Source organism: Myotis myotis, unplaced genomic scaffold (genome assembly GCF_014108235.1).
Source record: "Myotis myotis isolate mMyoMyo1 unplaced genomic scaffold, mMyoMyo1.p scaffold_m19_p_18, whole genome shotgun sequence".
In the NCBI taxonomy this organism is placed as follows: Eukaryota; Metazoa; Chordata; class Mammalia; order Chiroptera; family Vespertilionidae; genus Myotis; species Myotis myotis.
The window spans coordinates 14733296-14752982 of NW_023416322.1; the positions used below are offsets into that span (position 1 = coordinate 14733296).

The window sequence follows — 19687 nt, forward strand, 5'->3', positions numbered from 1 at the left end:
CTTATTTTACCGTATCTAAACTCCTTCCCCTTCAGACTGACTTTCATTAATAAAAACTTTGAGAAACTATATAATAAGAGTTTCTTTTTTTTTTTTTAAATATATTTTATTGATTTTTCACGGAGAGGAAGGGAGAGAGATAGAGAGTCAGAAACATCGATCAGCCGCCTCCTGCACATCTCCCAGTGGGGATGTGCCGGCAACCCAGGTACATGCCCTTGACCGGAATCGAACCTGGGACCTTTCAGTCCCCAGGCCGACGCTCTATCCACTGAGCCAAACCGGTTTCGGCAAGAGTTTCTTTTTACTGCATAATCAGGAATACTAAGAGGTTAATGTTTGAACTAGAGATTTAAAATAGAATTGTGGCATATTATTCTACTACTTCCCTTTAGTGCCTATAGAACAGATTTATTTATTTATTTATTTATTTATTTATTTATTTATTTCCTCACCTGAGGATTTGTTCATTGATCTTGGAGAGGAATGGGAGGAGGGAGGGTGGAAGGAAGGAAGAGAGAGAGAGAGAGAGAGAGAGAGAGAGAGAGAGAGAGAGAGAGGGAGGAAGTGAGAGAGGGGAAGAAGAAAGAAACATTGATTGGTTGCCTACTGTAGTCATCCTGACCAGTGATGGTCCTGACCAGGGATCAAACCTGCAGCCTGAGTATGTGCCCTGTCCGGAAATTGAACCCGCAGCCTTTTAATGTACAAGACGACACTCCAATACATGGAGCCATCCGGCCATGGCTGGCAGGGAACTTTTGATTAAGTAAAGATAGTTGTGAGCCGGAACCGGTTTGGCTCAGTGGATAGAGCGTCGGCCTGCGGACTGAAAGGTCCTAGGTTCGATTCCGGTCAAGGGCATGTACCTGGGTTGCGGGCACATCCCCAGTAGGAGATGTGCAGGAGACAGCTGATCGATGTTTCTCGCTCATCGATGTTTCTAACTCTCTATCTCTCTCCCTTCCTCTCTGTAAAAAATCAATAAAATATATTTTAAAAAAAAAAAAGATAGTTGTGAAATCTTTGTGCTGACATAGACAGGAAATCGGGGTTTTATATTCCTCTTGGGTTTGGCTATCTGGGAAGTAGTGTTTGGGAGGCATAGAACTGCTGGTGGAAGGTAGACAAAAGATGTTAAGGAGCAGAAGAGCTATTATTTTAATTAGTTATACTTATTCAAAGATTATAAGCCCATATATTCCTGATTGTAGCAGTGTATAAAGCCATGGCACAGACTCACACCACTATCACTTGCCTGATATTAGCATTCTCTAGTAACATGTAAGTAAGAGAAAGTAGTCTTTTAGGCTTAAATTTGCAAACTTAAATATAGAATTAAAATGATGGTCACATTGAGAAATCAATTTTATATTAAAATTGTGTTTTTTAATAAAAATATTTTAAACTTATTTAGTTTTACTTTATTGTATTTAAGTGGTTTTCAAGTTTAAGTCACTTCTGGAATTTCCTGAAGTGCTGTGTGATATATTGTAGTTTTTAATTTGAAAAATTACATGACTTTCTAATGGAGTTCATCATTTATCACTATTGGAATGACCAGTCACTAAGGATTCTGAACAATATTCTTTAGCTGGTGTGTGTTTTCTTTTTCTGTATTTTTAAATGAGTAAGTTTGAGAGATTTTTTAAAAATTTGCTTTTATAGCCCTGACCGGTTTGGCTCAGTGGATAGAGCATCAGCCTGCGTACTGAAGGGTCCCAGGTTGGATTCCAGTCAAGGGCACGTACCTTGGTTGCGGGCACATCCCCAGTAGGGGGTGTGCAGGAGGCAGCTGATTGATGTTTCTAACTCTCCATCCCTCTCCCTTGCTCTCTGTACAAAATAAAAAAAAAAAAAATTTTTTTAAATTTGCTTTTATAAAAAGCCATGTATTATTATAAACATTATAGTATTCCTATTGAATTTTTAAATAATTGACCATTTTTTAGAGCAGTTTATGTTTACAGAAAAATTGTGCAGAAAGTATTAGAGTTTTTCCATGTATTCCCCTACTCCCTCATAGAGTTTATTATTACCATACTGCATTGGTGTGGCACATTTGTTAACGTTGATGAACCAATATTGATATATCTGTTGATTTTTTTAAAGCAATTGTAATCTGCCCTAACCGGTTGGCTCGGTGGATGGAGCGTTGGCCTGCGGACTGAAGGGTCCCAGGTTCAATTCCGGTCAAGGGCATGTACCTTGGTTGTGGGCACATCCCCGGTGGGGGTTGTGCAGGAGATAGCTGATCGATGTTTCTCGCTCATCGATGTTCTACCTCTCTATCCCTCTCCCTTGCTCTCTGTAAAAAAATCAATAAAAAAATCAATAAAAAAATAAAAAGAACATTTTTTTAAAAAAAGCAATTGTAATCTCATTTAATAGATAGTTTTTGTAATCCTTATACAATACTTAGTTGAGAAGTCTATAGTTCATTTATTACTGATTTTTTAAAATACTGTTATTATGAATGACACACAATTACTCTGATCTTTTTAGGGTGGAATAATTAATGATGGTTCTGAATTGATTGGTCCTGTTGAAGCTTATTCGGATTCCCTCACTGATAGCTTTCCTGAGTGTAGTACGGAAGGTAAGAGATTTTATTTTTTTTCATTTCAGTGGTTTTTATTGTAGAAGATTAAATCATATTTATATTGCAAAAAAAATGGATATAGGAATTTGGGAATACTTCATTCTAATGATTTTTTTCACATTTTAATATCATTGATATTGAGTGCATGATACTGGGTTGATGATATCTTGCATTTAATTGACAGCTTTTTTCTTTCTTATTAATATATAAACGAAAGGCCCGGTGCATGGAAATTCATGCACTGGCTGGGGTGGGTCCCTCAGCGCGGCCTGCCCCCTCTCACAGTCTGGGAGCCCTCAGGGGTAGGAGACGACCCAGCGATCAGGGAAAGGCAGTGCCCCATCACACCTCTGCTGCCACCACTGCCGGCAGCGCAAGCCTCGGCCGGCCATGGTTACCTGAGCCTCAGGCGGCCCTGGGTGTCTCGGGCCAGCCCTGGGTGACTGGGCAGCTACCATCCGAGGCTTGCCTGTGCCTCGGACTGGCCCTGGGCAGCTGGGGGGCTGAGGGGACTGGGGGACTCCAGAGGCAGGTTGTGCGCCTGCTGCCCCGGTGGGGCTGAGGGGACTGGATGACGTCATCTTGTGGCTGTGGGTGCCACCATCTTTGAGGGCGGGGCAGTCAATTAGCATATTCCCTCCTTATTGGCTGTGGGCGCTGCCATCTTTGCAATGGTGTGAGAGTCAAGTAGCATATTCCCTCTTTATTAGGTAGGATGATTCCTCCTACAATTAATGCCATCTTAGATATGATTAAATGTGGTATAATGAGTGTTCAGAATTTGTATTTTCTACAGTAAGAATGCCTTGGTTAAATTTATTTAGTAGCAACTGATCTTTAGACAATTAATTTTTGAAGACTGCCTTTAAAGTTTAGTCATGTCCCCAGAAAAAAAATTTAAAGCAGTTTTAATGTTTTTAATATGTTTTATAATAACATGAGTTTAAACCAAAGCAATTTTTGTACTTTTAATCATTTTAATTCAAAAATGCTTAATCTCCTGTTTTATTTCTCTATTAAGCCATCCTTGATTTTTTATGAAGATTTAAAACACATATTTTTTGGATTTAATTAGCTAGTTTTTTTTTTTCAGGGAAAATTTTGGAATTAAAAAAAAAAGAGATTTAGGAAATAGGGATGGGGAGAGTCTTTAAAAATAGGTAATTAGGTTTGGTTCTGCTGTATTGAGAAGTGATTAACTTGTTTTTCATGGTGGCTCTGTTGACTTATAAGCAAAGCATCCATTGAGTCCTCAATATCTTTGGCTCCATCCTGAATCAGCCAGGGTCATAGAAAAACATTGTTGACAGTAATATTACTTTACAGTCTGTCATGTTTTGGGGGAAAAATATATCTGTTCTCCATGACCTGTTTTTATCTGAGATCCTTGTCAGGCTTTGGAAAATCTAGTCCCTGCTTGAGTTCTGAATGTGATTCTCTTTCTAGAACTGGATTCCTTGGAAGATGACTTATGGGATAACCTGATCTGGCTGTTGCCTCAGAGATACTCTCCTGAGAAAGAGGGAGGGTGTTTTCTGCCTGAAAAATGTGCTGATTTGATGATGTCCAGTAGAGGACCAGTAGGACAAATATTTGTAGGAGACTATTCAATGAGGAGAACAGCTCTTGGAAATGGCAGAAAAGTTTCTTTTCTCTCTCTCGTTTTTTGATATAGGAACCAAAGGTTGTGTGATTTGGGAATGGTTATGTTCTTTTGACAGCCATAATAAGCCCTTGTTGCTAGGTGGGAGTCTGCCATGGTGAGAGAAGGGTGTTTCAGGAGCCCATTTCAGTTTAAAATAATCAGCGATGGGAGCAATACAGAGGTCTTTTGTCCTTTGCTATCGTCTAGGAGGGAAAGGGAAGTGCATTGTTACTAGGAATGACTTTTCTGGGTAAAAAGGTGGTTGCATCCATGTTAAAAGAGATATCTAAAGCTAAGGTGAGTTAGTAATTTATTGTCCAGTCTGGGAGACTTTTGAGAAGTACAATAAAACAATAGGCATAAACCAGAGCTGCCTCAGACAAACTGAGCAGTATGGACTACCCTACCTAAAGCAGTTAAGAGTTTGTCTGTGAAATTTCAAACAGATGGCTTTTCTTTGGAAGGCTTTATCTTTTAGGAATATGCTTTAAGAGAAAAATTAGGGGCAACATTTTTTTTAAAAAAATTATGTTTTTATTCATTTCAGAGTGAGGAAGGGAGAGGGAGAGAGATAGAGACATCAATGATGAGAGAGAATCACTGATCAGCTGCACATGCCCCACTGGGGATCAAGTACTCAACTCAGGTATGTGCCCTGACCAGGAATTGAACCAGCAACCTCCTGGTTCATAGGTTGATGCTCAACCACCGAGCTATGCCAGCCAGGCAGGGAAAACATTTTTGTTAAAAACTTAGGAAAAGACTTATGATACCTAAAAGAAATAGTGAAATTTTTATCCTTTCAGGGCATAGTTTAGTTTTCCAACTGTATTACCATTCTAAAATACACTGATCCATTAAGAATGAAAAACACGGAACTGGAAATGCTGTTAATACTTAAGTTTTTTACCCCTCCCTTTAAACGACTCTATGTCTGGTTAATTAATCTTGCTCAGAGACACTTTGTTGACAAATACAGATTGGAATGTCAGACAGCTTGCAAATTCATTGCTATTTGAGAGGGGAAATGTTTTTATTGATATTATTAGAGAGACAGGAAGAGGAGAGAGAAAGAAAAACATCAATTTGTAGTTTCACTTTTTTTTAAAAAAAAAATATATTTCTTTATTGATTTCAGAGAGAAAGGGAGGAGGAGAGAGAGATAGAAACATCAATGATGAGAGAGAATCATTGATCGGCTGCCTCCTGTACACCCCCTACTAGGGAACGAGCCCGCAACCGAGGCATGTGCCCTTGACTGGAATCAAACCCGGGACCCTTCAGTCCGCAGGCTGATGCTCTATCCACTGAGCCAAACCAGCTAGGGCATGGGAAATGACTTTTAAATATCATGAAATTGCCTGGCATACTGGGCAAGTGTAAGATTTACTTTCATACCAAAAGGTCTGCACACCCTAGAGACAAGCAAGGGAGAGGACCTCTAGTACAAGGGCAGGAAAGCAGGCAGCCTGCCAAGCCTCACAGGTCTGCAGTGAAATGGAGGGTTGTAGAGGGATTGTGGTTGGCAAGTGCATTTAGAGCAAAAATGTGAGGAGGTGATTCACTCAATAACAACTCCTCTGAGTGCAGTATTTTAAATGGTGTTTTGAAAGGGCACGAGCCCGCAACCCAGGCATGTGCCCATGTGGATTCATTTTTCATACTTCTGATTTAGTTTGCTGGTGGAATGAGGCAGAAGGGCACATCTTAATATATAGTCTGCTGTTTCAAGGTCCTTCAGGTGGAGTTAGAATGACATGGCAAGTATATCACCTCTCAGAGAACAGATGTGGAAGCTAAGCGATCATTATTTTTATTAGTACCATAAAAATGCAATCAACAAGTTTTAAGTTACCTTGAAAGAAAGTTTTCTGAGGAAAACAAAAAGAGCTGGATTAGTGGCTTAAAAAATTATCATTATTTTATAGTGGGATCGAGGAAACCCCTTTAAGGTTTCATAAAACCAATACTTTGGTAATTAACTGGTAAATGTATTTTATCTAATATGAAATTGAAAATTATAAAGTTCTTCAGTAGGTTTTTAGATAAAAAGTTAATATCGTTTTATGTTTTTAAGACGAAATGCTGGTTACTCTTGATCTCCCTTTGTTCAGGGAAATTAAACTATATATTTTCTCAAAGATGAAAGGTTTAATTGATTAACATCTTATTTCCTTTTTAAACTTCCATCATTTGCCTGATTAAACTTAGCTATGAAGTTCCTGACATTTGTGGAAACCTGACCAAAACGATGCATGGGAATTGAGCTTCTTGACATGTTTCTCTCATCTGTTGGCCTGTTTGAAGGATGTAGTTTGCTTTACTGCCATGCTGGCCTTGATATTGGAGCCTTTGATGTTGGTATAGTCTCATCTGGTAACCTGTGTCATTTCCTCTTCCTAATACATTATTTTACTTCCTTTGCAGTTTTGGGAGGGACATTTTCCAGGTGTGTGCAGCAAATAAGAGAAAATAATTAGGTGATCATAACCACAAATACAAATTGAGAGATCAACATCTTATATGTAGCAGATCTTAAAAGTGAATATTTTTAAATGTCTCCTGGAATAGTTAAATCTGTCTTTTTTTTTTCCTAAAAATTTTGGGTTAGAAGCTTCTAAAACTTATTCTTACAATTGTAGACTCTAGAATGATTTATTAGGCTGTCTTGAATTAGTCATTTTAGAGTAAATGAGATGTACATTTCAAAGATAATGGCATCTCTTGTTGATCTGTGTATGGGAACTCGTAAAAGAACTCTTAGTCCAAGATTTGTATGTTTACTTGATGGTAGGATAATAATTTTTTTGCATTATGTACATAAACATGAAAATTATAATTAATATGTATTGAATAGAATAATGTGGATTATATTTGACATTAAATGTAATCATCATTATACTATGTTAGGGAGATAATTGGGAAGGCATGTAGTTATTTAAGCTTGAAAAAAATTCTGTTTTAAAATACCTTTTGTTTTACTTTTTATTATTTGTGTTATTTTCATTTAGTTGTTTTAAAGTTGATGCTTTGAGGCAGGATCATTTTAAAAAGTAATATTGTTCAGTTTATTGGCCACTTAATAACCTAAATATATTTTAAAGACAAACTTAAAGTCTACACTACAAGTAGTGTAAGATGACAAAATATAGAAAGTCTAATGAAAAGTAATTTACATTTACATAGAATTTATAGCAAATGTCCACTAGATGGCACCATGAGCACTCCAAATCTTTTTACTAGGATTAGTCTGGGTCCTCTATTATATTAGAGTATGCTTATTCAGTTTGAAGTTCCTTTTTCTCTTAAGCCTTAAGGGCTTCTTAACTTTTATTCACTGTTCTTTATTAGTTGAAATTTCTTTGGCAGGGGACTTTGAAATAAATAGGAAAAAAGAACAGGCCACTATTCTCAAGAGAAACACAAATGAGAATGTGTCATTCATTGTGTGTATGTGTATATGTATATGTAAAACAAATAGTACAAATTATAAATATTGACTCTTAAAATCCTGGGGCTATCAAGGATAATGCTGAACTTAGAACTTTAGGGGTTGGGTGAAGCAAATAAAGTTATGATATGTTGTGGGAATGGGTTTTAGAGTAGAAGGAACATTAGGGAACATATAGATGAATCTCTTAGTTTACAATTAAAATTGGAATTTCAGAGAAGGTGAGTCATGTGCCTCTGGCAGTCAGGGCCTTCCAGGTATTTAATAACAATCACAGAACTATATTTTATGAAATGAAGAGATTTAATTTTAGGAGAGGAAGGCGGTGGGAATGCTTATTTGTGAGCTGCTTGTGTGCTGGTAACAAACAGGTGTGATTCGTAGAGAAGATTCTGAAGAGGAGCACCATGAAAAGTTCATTAGGTAGAAAGGGAAGCCAACTCACAGATCTTCGTTGTTCTAATAAGGTAACAGGATTAGGGTTGTAATTGTGAAGAATGTGTTGTTTTCTGAGTTCATTCTGTTTTTCACCAAATATACAGAAGATATTCTGATGCTCTCTTCAAAAAGTCTCAAGGGTGAAGCATAGACATGTTCCAAGGATGTTATAAATGTGAATCATCAAAGAAATGGTTATTGTAGTAACAGTAGCTATTACTAAATGAGGAGTTGGTAATCAAGTAAGGAATCTTAACTGGCATCAGAATCTTAATTAGTTTTAGATTTAGGTTTTCACTTAAGTCATATTTATAAGGCGTTATTTCTTAATGGAGACTGATATGCATTTCTTCTGTCTCAGGGTGACCTTTGTTCTGCTGGCTAGGTAACTTGCTTTGTGTGTAAAGCATGAGTCATTGCTACTAGGAAAAGTAGAAATTCCCTTTCCTTGACTCTTGCAATATGTGAACCTCAGGGCTCAGTGAAAGCTATCAGCTAACAATAATGAGGCCATGTATTTTTATATATAGTCCACCATGAGAGACCACCTGTTGTTCTAAAGAAAACTGATATCTTTTTGCAGATGGTCTTCAAATACAGATTTCTGATAGTTTATAGTATAAAGATTTATTCTGTGGCAACTCAACCTTTTCCCCTGGTGCTTGTCTTTCAGAGATGGTGTCTTAGACTATACTGCCTACCTGAGCAGTTCAAAGCACAGAAAGTGAGGGTAGGTAGGTAGACTAGGATCTTAAATAAAACCCTTATGTCCGTAGCTGCTTTTTAACCGGTCACCTGGGGCCCTCTAATGGCCCTGAGACTTGAATGTCTGTGAAATGAATCTGGAGGCAGAATGCTTTCATAGAACCTTTGACTCCCCATCCCACCCCCCTGCTCTCATCCCTTCCAGAAAAGGCTTAGGTTTTTGACTTGATGGCATTGGGTGAAGGTTGCACCTTTTACTCTGATGATGGCCCAGAGGGCCCTCTTAAACATGGACTGACTTCAGGTTGGTTTAACTTTTGACAAATAGTTTCTGTATTGTCAATTGTTGCTCTGCCTCATCCACAGTTTCTTCCTGCTCACCTTAACCGAAAGCTTCTTGTTTGCTGCTCCCTATATCTTACTGGCTAACTTTCTTCCTGGGTTATAGAGAGCTAGTCTCCACTTCATGTGATATTTAGATTTATATAAAGTTTGTTGAATGACAGGACTGATTTCCAGGACTTGAGCAGGCACTGTACAAAGTAGATATATTAAGGATATCAGAGGAATAAGCTAGGTACTGAACACACACACACACACACGCACACACACTCACGCGTACGCGTGCACACACATTTATTGCTATGGTGGTGAAAGGGAGTGTTCTTGAGCTGTTTGGGAAGTACTTCATTGAGAAGAAGGGAATTTAGAAATTGCTTAAATATAGAAGAGGAAAGTATCAGAGAATACTAGAAAAGATGATTCGATGCAGTGCTTGGTGGAGGACATATGATAGGGTTAGGCTTTTTAGGTGTGGTAGGGTGTATCGTAACAGGAGAATTAAAGGAGGAGGATAGTTTGGGGTTAGTTTGCTTTACACAGATCTGTCTTTATATCATTTCTACCCTCTCTCTCTTAAGTTAGGTATGGCGGGGGGGGGGGGGGCTCCCTTCTCTGTTCCAGCACGGGGGGAGGGGGGGGGGGGACGTGAACAGGTTCTTTTAAGTAGGAGGCGCTTTTGGGATTTGAGAAAATGAAAAGACAGACATAGAAATAGAATAAAAGCTTGGGCCAGGCGTGGCGTCTGCCCTCTGAATGGAGGGACAGAACGACCTCCAACACCGGAAGTAGTTTTAATAAATACTCGAATAATAGGAAGTTACATCACATCTGGGTGGGCCTTGAGTTCCTGGGCCTTGAGTTCCCCCTTAACACTGGTCTGAAAGGTCAAACTGAGTGGCATCCCAGTCTCTTGACCAGGTCTGCCCCCAGGGCGTGGCTCTGCCTGCGCTCTGAGTTTCAGTGACAAATTTAAGCTGAGTGTTTGCTAGCGGCCCTCAACAGTTAGAAATTCCTGGGCACTGGCTGCTGGATATTTCATACAGGCCAGTATTTCATAAATGATGGCTGTGTAACATAGCTTTATACTCAATTCCCAGTTTTAGCCCTTACTGTTATCTCCTTTGATATTCTCCATGTACAGAGCCTGGAGAGCTTGTCATACACAAACAAGATAAATGATTAGCATCGCCTGTAATCTCACCATACTGAAAAAATTATTTTTAGTGTTTATTGTACCTTTCTGGCTCCCCCTTCCCCTCCCCCTCCCCCCCGTGTGTTCTTAAAAATGTGTTTTTATTGCCCTAACCGGTTTGGCTCAGTGGATAGAGCGTCGACCTGTGGACTGAAAGGTCCCAGGTTCGATTCCAGTCAAGGGCATGTACCTTGGTTGTGGGCACATCCCCAGCGGGAGGTGTGCAGGAGGCAGCTGATCGATGTTTCTCTCTCATTGATGTTTCTAACTCTCTATCCCTTTCCCTCTCTGTAAAAAAATCAATAAAATATATTTTAAAAAATGTGTTTTTATTGATTTTTAGAGAGAGAGGAAGGGAGAGAGATAGAGAGATAGAATCATCCATGAGAGAGAGAAACCTCATCCATCAGTTGCCTCTGGTACGCCCCCCTACCGGGGATCAAATCTGCAACCCAGCATGTGCACTGACCGGGAATTGAACCAGTGGTCTCAGTTCCTGGGTCAATGCTCAACCACTGAACCACACCAGCCGCGTTGTATTTGTGTTTTTAAATTATAATATATATACTATACACACACACACACACACACACACACACACACACACACACACAAGTACCACTTTGCAGTTTGTCATTTTTGCATAATAGAGCATGAATACTTTAGCATTAAACATTCTATAACAGTGATGGCGAACCTATGACACGCGTGTCAGAGGTGACACATGAACTCATTTTTTTGGTTGATTTTTCTTTGTTAAATGGCATTTAAATATATAAAATAAATATCAAAAATATAAGTCTTTGTTTTACTATGGTTGCAGATATCAAAAAATTTCTATATGTGACACGGCACCAGAGTTAAGTTAGGGTTTTTCAAAATGCTGACACGCCGAGCTCCAAAGGTTCGCCATCACTATTCTATAACATACTTTTTAATAGCTGTATAATACTTTATCATAGGGATGAACCATACTCTTTTGTATCTCTGATTGTTTTGGTAAAAACTGCTGAATTGCTTGGTCAAAGATATAAGCGTTTTTTTTGCATCTGACATGCATTGCCAAACTGTCCTCCAACAAGGTTAAACCAGAAGAAGTCTTTTTATTTCCCTTTGCTTCTCCGAATTAGGCTAAAAAAATTCCTCTTCCTAACCTGCTTGTTTTATTTGCTTGCTTACTTTGAAAGATTCATTTAGAATTAGGTAGAAATTGAAACAATTTGTATAGTATATTTCTTACTTTATTTTGCTATCTTACTTTCTTCCTCGGTATTTTGATGGTCTTACTTTTCTGATCTAATTTTATTTAACCGTGGTTTCCTTTGCTAATAAAATGAGGTTGGAAAGGTAAGAGGAAATGTGACTATGATACTAGATTTTTGTGGTCAAAAGCCAAGAAACTGAGTATACATAACTTTACCCTTTTGCCCTTTGGTGTTATTGTTCTTGTAGAAAGGAAAATCAGGCAACACATGAGACAGTACAATGTGATAGATGATGTGAAGGTTATAGTGACAAGACACGGGAGAGCTGACAAAAGATTTCTGACAGCATTTCCTTTCTTTTGTGATTAGCTGCATAAACCAGAAAAAATATTAAACTTGATAGTTGTTTATTAATTTCAATGGACTACAGTGACACCATTTAAGGAAATAAATTTTCATTGAAATACATAAAATATTTAAAAATTATTTTAGAAATCTCATAAAGTATATATATATTTCTCAGAACAGTGGATAATTTTGTAGATTGCTGGAAAAGATTTTGATTTTGAAGTACTGTGTACAGTTGAAATGTCATAGAAATGAAGAGATTTCCACTAGGTCCAGTGAATCTCATTGCAGATTATGCATTTAATGAAATCTATTGTTTTTAAGGAGCAAAAATTAATTCTGTCTATCTTTCTGTATCTATCTATCTAATCTAATTTATTGAGGCATAATTGACATAACATTAGTTTCAGTTGTACAACATAATGATTAGGTGTTTGTATTCCTAGTTGACCCTTGAACAACATGGGTTTGCATTGCACAGGTCCACTTATATGCAGATTTTTTTTTTTTTTTTTTTTTAGTAAATATACAGTTTCCCTTCATCTCCCATGTTGTTGTTTTTTGAACATATTTTTTTTAATTAAATCTTTATTGTTCAGATTATTACATTTGTTCCCCTTTTTCCCCCCCATAACTCCCCTCCTCCCAGTTCCCGCCCCACCCTCCGCCCTCACTCCCCACCCACTGTCCTCATCCATAGGTGCACGATTTTTGTCCAGTCTCTTCCCGAATCTCCCACACCCCTTTCCCCCCCAAGAATAGTCAGTCCATTCCCTTTCTATGTCCCTGATTCTATTATAATCAACAGTTCATTCTGTTCATCAGATTATTTATTCACTTGATTCTTAGATTCACCTGTTGATAGATGCATATTTGTTGTTCATAATTTGTATCTTTACCTTTTTCTTCCTCTTCCTCTTCTTAAAGGATACCTTTCAGCATTTCATATAATCCTGGTTTGGTGGTGATGAACTCCTTTAGCTTTTCCTTATCTGTGAAGCTCTTTATCTGACCTTCAATTCTGAATGATAGCTTTGCTGGATAAAGTAATCTTGGTTGTAGGTTCTTGGTATTCATCACTTTGAATATTTCTTGCCACTCCCTTCTGGCCTGCAAAGTTTCTGTTGAGAAATCAGCTGACAGTCGTATGGGTATTCCCTTGTAGGTAACTGAGTTTCTTTCTCTTGCTGTTTTTAAGATTCTCTCTTTATCTTTTGCTCTTGGCATTTTAATTATGATGTGTCTTGGTGTGGTCCTCTTTGGATTCCTTTTGTTTGGGGTTCTCCGCGCTTCTTGGACCTGTAAGTCCATTTCTTTCACCAGGTGGGGGAAGTTTTCTGTCATTATTTCTTCAAATAGGTTTTCAATATCTTGCTCTCTCTCATCTTCTGGCACCCCTATAATTCTGATGTTGGTACGCTTGAAGCTGTCCCAGAGGCTCCTTACACTATCCTCGCATTTTTGGATTCTTTTTTCATTTTGCTTTTCCGGTTGGGTGTTTTTTGCTTCCTCGCATTTCAAATCATTGACTTGATTCTTGCGCTCCTCTGGTCTGCTGTCGGGAGTCTGTATAATATTCGTTATTTCAGTCCGTGTATGCTTAATTTCTAGTTGGTTCCCCAATATAAGATCGAGGGTCTCATTAGTTTTCTTGTAGATCTCATTAAGTTTATCGGCGGCTTCTAAACAGTTCTTGAGAGACCTTAAAAGTGTGGTTCTGAACTCTATATCTTCCATTGACAATTTTGTCCTGTTTCTTTGTCTCCGCATTTTGTTATGCTTCCTTGGTGCACCCCCTAGTGGTCTTTGTTCGAAGTCTTATAGTTAAACCTTGATTGTTGTAGCTAATACCAGGGAGGGTTTGACCTCCAGGCCAAGTGGCTATGAGAATCAGCTGTGTCAGCAGTGAGAGAACTTCTGTCCTCTAGGGAGGTGCTTATCTAGCCTTTGCCTGAGGCTATCCGGCAAATGCCTCAGTGCAGGGCTTGGGCGGGGCGGGTCGCACAGGATCAACAAGGTGGGTTCAGAATTTGCCTTCAGCACTGCGCCTCCTCTGAGTGTCCGTATGCGTTTCTCTTTCCTCCTAGTTGTAGGACTTCCACTCAGCCAGCGTTCCTGTGGTTCTGGGTGATGTCCCTTCCGTCTTTTAGTTTCACTTTTGAAGTAGTTGTTCAAAGCAGCAAACTCCGGCGTTAACCTATGCCGCCATCTTGGTTCTCTGAACATATTTTTATTGATTTTAGAGAGGAAGGGACAGGGAGAGAGAGAGATAGAAACATCAATGATGAGAGAGAATCACCGATTGGCTGCCTCCTGCACACCCCCTATTGGGGATCAAGCTCGCAACCCAGGCATGTGCCCTTGACTGGAATCGAACCCGGGACCTTTCAGTCTGCAGGCTGAAGCTCTATCCACTGAGCCAAATAGGCTAGGGCCATTTCCCATGTTTTGCAATATGCGTTTAACCAACTGCATATTGAAAACAGTATTTTTGATTGGAGGATGCAAAGAGCTGACTGTATGCTTTGTTCTTTGCCATTCTTTATGAGACTTGAGCATCTGTGGATTTTAGTATTTGTGGGGGATACTGGAACCAATCCCTCGAGGATACTGAGGGACTGTAGTTAAGTTTTTGGGGGAGTCAAAAGTTATATGTGTATTTTCAACTTTATGGGGTTGGAGTTGGGGGCCCAACATTGTTCAAGGGTCAACTGTATCACAAAATGATCACCACATTAAGTCTACTTAATATTTGTCACCATACATAGTTATAGATTTTTTTCTTGTGATGAAAACTTTTAAGATCTACTCTTAGCAACTTTCAGATATGCAGTACAGTATTATTAAGTATAGTTGCCATGCTGTACATTACATTCCTATGTCTTATTTCTTTTATAACAGGAAGTTTGTACCTCAAAATTAGTTCTTTATGGGCATTCTGAGGATTTAAAAAAAACAAAACCCTGAAAACAGAATATTTTATTGACAGGGTGCCAAAGTTGTGTCTAAAGCTGATTTAAAATTTGAGTTTAGCTGCCAGTACCATGTTTTTACCCTAACTTTATTTGATATGAAATAAACAATTTGAGTCTATAATAGGGGTTGACAACGTATAGCCTGTGGGCCAAATCTGGCCTGCCACCTGTTTTTATATGACCTAAAAGCTAAGAATGGTCTTTATATTTTATTTTTTAAATATATTTTTATTGGTTTCAGAGAGGAAGGGAGAGGGAGAGAGAGATAGAAACATCAATGATGAGAGAGAATCATTGATTGGCTGCCTCCTGCATGCCCCACACTGAGGATCGAGTCCACAACCCGGGCATGTGCCCTTGGCCGCAATGGAACCTGGTACCCTTCAGTCTGCAGGCTGACGCTGTATCCACTGAGCCAAACCGGCTAGGGCTGGTTTTTATATTTTAAATGGTTGACAAAATTCAAAAGAATATTTTTTGGCATGTTCACTGATGACACAGAAACAATGGTGGGTAAAACTAGTGTGCCAGAGCATGAATTAAAAGAGCGACACCAGCCAGTAACTGAAAGCATTGACACACTTGTAGTAATGCCAGTGCTGAGTGTCCTTGATAAAGCACTAAAACTCAATTTCATTAAACCTCAACCTTCGGGTACATGCCTTTGTTGATATTTTGTGTGACGGAATGGAACTATACACAAAGCACTTCTGCATACTGAACTACCGTGGTTGTCTTAGGGAAAAGTTCTTGTGCAGTTGCTTGAGCCATAAACTAGTTCCTTTTTTTTCTTGGAACACCATATTTACTTGAAAGGATGTTTAACAGACAAACTGTCATTATTCAACTTGGGAATTTGGCACATATTTTTTTGAAAGTAAACGAAGTGAGCTGATACTTGAAGGAGAAAATAACTGACAGCATGTGTTGCCACTGATACAATTCAGGTTTGCAACCTACAATTAGAATTTTGGAGAACTTATATCTTCCACTTTGAGCTTGACAGTTTTCCAATACTTAAAGAATTTTCTGGTGAATTTGGTGGTGATAATAACAAATTCGGTTTTGGTGGTGATATTATAATATGAAATTTGTCATCACTTTATCTATGTAGCTCTGGAAACCAGTATTTTCAAAATGACCAATGTGTGATGTTACAAACTTATGATGGATAAAAAGATCCATTCTGTGTGTAAGACAGACCAATGGATTTGTGTGTAACAAAACAAATTTCATGCATAACCCATGGCCATAGACAATAGAGTGTGCAGGCCTAGGGTGGGGGTAGGCTAGAAGGGGTCAGTGGGGGGAAAAGAGGGACATACGTAATACTTTCAACAATAAAAATTAACAAAATATACAAACAAAAACAAATTTCGTTGATAGGAATTTATGTTATGTTCTACATGGCAACTAAGCTTTAAGAAACAACCACGTAATCAAGTTTGGTTGTAGTATTAAAAGATAGTCTCCACAATTATTTAAAAAGGCTACTAAAATATTTGCCCCATTTTCAATTATATATCTATGTGACATTTTATTCAAATCTTTCAACCAGAACAACATCTGACAACAGATTGGGTGCAGAGAACAGATATGAGGATCTAGCCATCTTTTGTTAACAAGATTTGCAGAAATGTAAAACAGTGCCACTTCTCTAAATATTTTTTGTTTTGGAAAATAAAATTTTTAAAAATAAAAATCATGTTAACTTGTAATGGGCTTTAATGTTTAATTAAAAAAATTGTCAGTTTTTTAAATATTAAGATTAGTAAATATTTATAAAGTCCACATAGAATCTCTTTGAGGTTATCAGTCATTTTTGAGAATGTAAAGGGAGGTTTTAAAACCAAAAAGTTTAGTAACTGTTATTGTACATCATGCTTATTTACCATGAAGTCAGTTATATGAAGTGGGAGAAGTAATTTTCATTACTAAAAATTTTAGCAGCACCTATTTTTCATTTTCTGTTAGAAAACTAAGATACAAATATAGACCAAAACTTTCTCCAAAAGCTGTGAAAGTGTCTGAAACAAAGATTTCTAATAATTCAGTTCTTTATTTTATTTAAAAAATTTTTTAAATATATATTTAAAAAAATATTTTTATTGATTCCCGAGAGGAAGGAAGAGTGAGAGATAGAGAAATCAATGATGAGAGAGAATCATTGATTGGCCGCCTCCTGCACACTCCCCACCTGATATGGATGGTGACCTAAAAACACATTTCTGGGAATATATTGTCTAAATAGTTAAATAATTATTATATAATTGCTAGAGTTGTAATTTAATGATAGCCTATTATGCTTCATATGTATTAACTTTGTTCTCGTAATGCCCTGCATAATAAGTAAAACTGTTAAGTAATTTGCTGTTGGTCACACAATAAGTTTCAAGAGCTGGGTTTCTAAACTTCTTTTGTACTTACTCTAAAGCTCTTACTCTTTTCCCTTCATCTTAATATTATTGTTCATAGCAGCTGTGTGTGCAAGCATGCGCTTGCTAAAAATGGTTTGCAAGATCTTGTGCTAAAGGCTCTTTTTGACAACAAGGCTAGATAAAAACTTAACTTCAGTTTTAGTTTGATAATTAAGGCAAGGAGATGTTCTTCCAGAGCTGTTGAGTGACAGTGCAAAAATGAATGAACTGCCCTGGCAGGGTGGTTCAGTTGGTTGGGGCATCGTCTTCTACACCAAAAGGTTGCAGGTTCTATTCCCAGTCAGGGCACATACCTGGGTTGTGGGTTCAATCCCTGGTCTGGGTGCATAGGGGAGGCAGCCAATTGATGTTTCTGTCACATCTTTCTGTCTGTCTCTCTCTCCCACATCCTCTTTCTCTAAAAATCAATAAACATATCCTTGGGTGAGGATTAAAAAATAAAAAATACAGATATTGGAAAAAAATGAATGAACTTATACTAAAACAAATTGCTAGACACTGACTTCATCAGTAAATATAGCCTTCCTAATTGACTTTGATCGATGAAAAAATTAATAGCATGATTTGTATTGTTTTGGTTGATTCTCAATTTAATGTTTACTATTATGATTGTATTTCCAGGCTTCTCCAGTGACAGTGACCTGATATCTCTTACTGTCGATGTGGATTCCCTTGCTGAGTTAGATGATGGAATGGCTTCCAATCAAAATTCTCCCACTAGAACTTTTGGTCTCAATCTTCCTTCGGATCCTTCAGCACTAGGGGCTGTTGCTTATGACAGTGAGCAGAACAAGACAGAAGAACGGGAAAATCGTAGCCTCTTTCCTGGCAGTTTAAAATCCAAGCTTGGCAAGAGAAATTATTTGGAGAAAGCAGGAGAATTCATAAAGCTGGCTTTAAAGAAGGAAGAAGAAGATGACTATGAAGCTGCTTCTGATTTTTATAGGAAGGGAGTTGACTTACTTCTAGAAGGTGTACAAGGTACAGTTTTATGTATATTAATGTTTCTTTTGTTGATATCTGGAAAAACATGTATACATATAACTATTTGTCTTATATATAATCCTCTAAAGAAAAAAAAAGACTGAAAATGAGAAATACTGAAGATTAAATGGCCTAAATATGGATATCTCCTGGTTACATGACAGTATCAGATACACTTAACTCTCTGCTTTGATAAATTAAGCAACAAAATAGGATTGAAAAAATAAGTCTCTGAGTCTCTATTATGAATAATAATGTGTGTTTTCTCTGATATGGCCAATGGTCACTAGCCTTCACCTCTCATAGGAGTGTTCACAGCGATTCTTTAGTGCACCTACTCTCAATGGCCTGAAGAGAGGAGATGAAATGGGCTTTTAAACCAAGAGTGTAAAAGGTCCTTGGATTTGCCTACTATTTTGTTCTTCGTTAGTTGCAGTAAATTCTCAGCTAATGCATGAGAGTGATTCAGGGCATGTAGAGTTGAATGTTGTTGAATGTCTATAAGTAGAAGTTACATTTTTTTTTTTAAGCATCAGTTTTTGTTTAATTATTTGCATTTTCCTTATAGAACCAGAGTGAAGCATGCTGCAGTTAGTTACATGACTTCCTGGACACAATAATCTAAGGTTGATGAGACCTTCTTCCAGTGGTTTTCTTTCCAGAAAATTACCATCTTCATTATTTTTTGTGTGTGATCTTTGACTTGTTAGTACCATTCAGATTACTACCATTTCCTGTATTACTAACACTTCCCCTGCTCTCACTGTGCCTGTGTCCTGAAGTCCAGAAGCATTCTGCTGTACTCTTCCTAGAGTATAACCTTCATTCTTTTAATGTGGTGTAAAGATGAATGCTTGGCTGCATGGAGTGGAAGAGGAAGTGTGTGTAGTGGTATCCTAACTGCTTTTTAACTGATTTTGACTAAGTTTCTTGTTTTTATTCTTCACTCTCCTGTCCACAGCTACTTAGAGCCACCAGCTCCTGAACTTTGGGAGAGATTTAGTGCCATGTCAGTCGGGCAGCTTTCTGGAGTTTCCCCAAGTCTGTAACCACTCACCCATCTCCTTGCTGGCTTCTAAAATTGTGTTGCTGCTATCTTTTCTCTCAGTCTCTTTGTCCTTGTGGGATTTTGCCTTAAAAATAATTATTTTACAGCCATGTTAATGGAGTTTCAGGAAGGAGCATTTCTCTTGGTTTGACTGATAATATATGTCATTTTAATACAAACTTGGTTTTCTAATAGTTTTATTATCTGTTGGAGTGTTTTTTGTTTTGTTTTTTTGCTAGTGGAGCATTCTGGTCTTAAAGATCTACTCATATTTCTTTGTCTTAACTGTTATTTTGGGTTGGGGGTTTAAAATA

At 37.9% G+C, this 19687-nt stretch overlaps 1 protein-coding gene across 9 annotated transcripts in view; it reads left to right on the forward strand.

The window, feature by feature from the left end:
• Nucleotides 1–19687, forward strand: part of RPS6KC1 (ribosomal protein S6 kinase C1) — a 159755-nt gene that overhangs the window by 24322 nt on the left and 115746 nt on the right. For all 9 annotated transcript variants that reach the window (XR_004973439.1, XM_036344812.1, XM_036344810.1 and 6 more), the window contains 2 exons: nucleotides 2506–2599; nucleotides 17963–18322. Coding sequence is in view for 8 of the 9 variants with exons in the window: in XM_036344812.1 (XP_036200705.1) it covers nucleotides 2506–2599; nucleotides 17963–18322 (454 nt within the window). In the remaining variant the exon portion in view is untranslated. The remainder of the gene's footprint in view (nucleotides 1–2505; nucleotides 2600–17962; nucleotides 18323–19687) is intronic.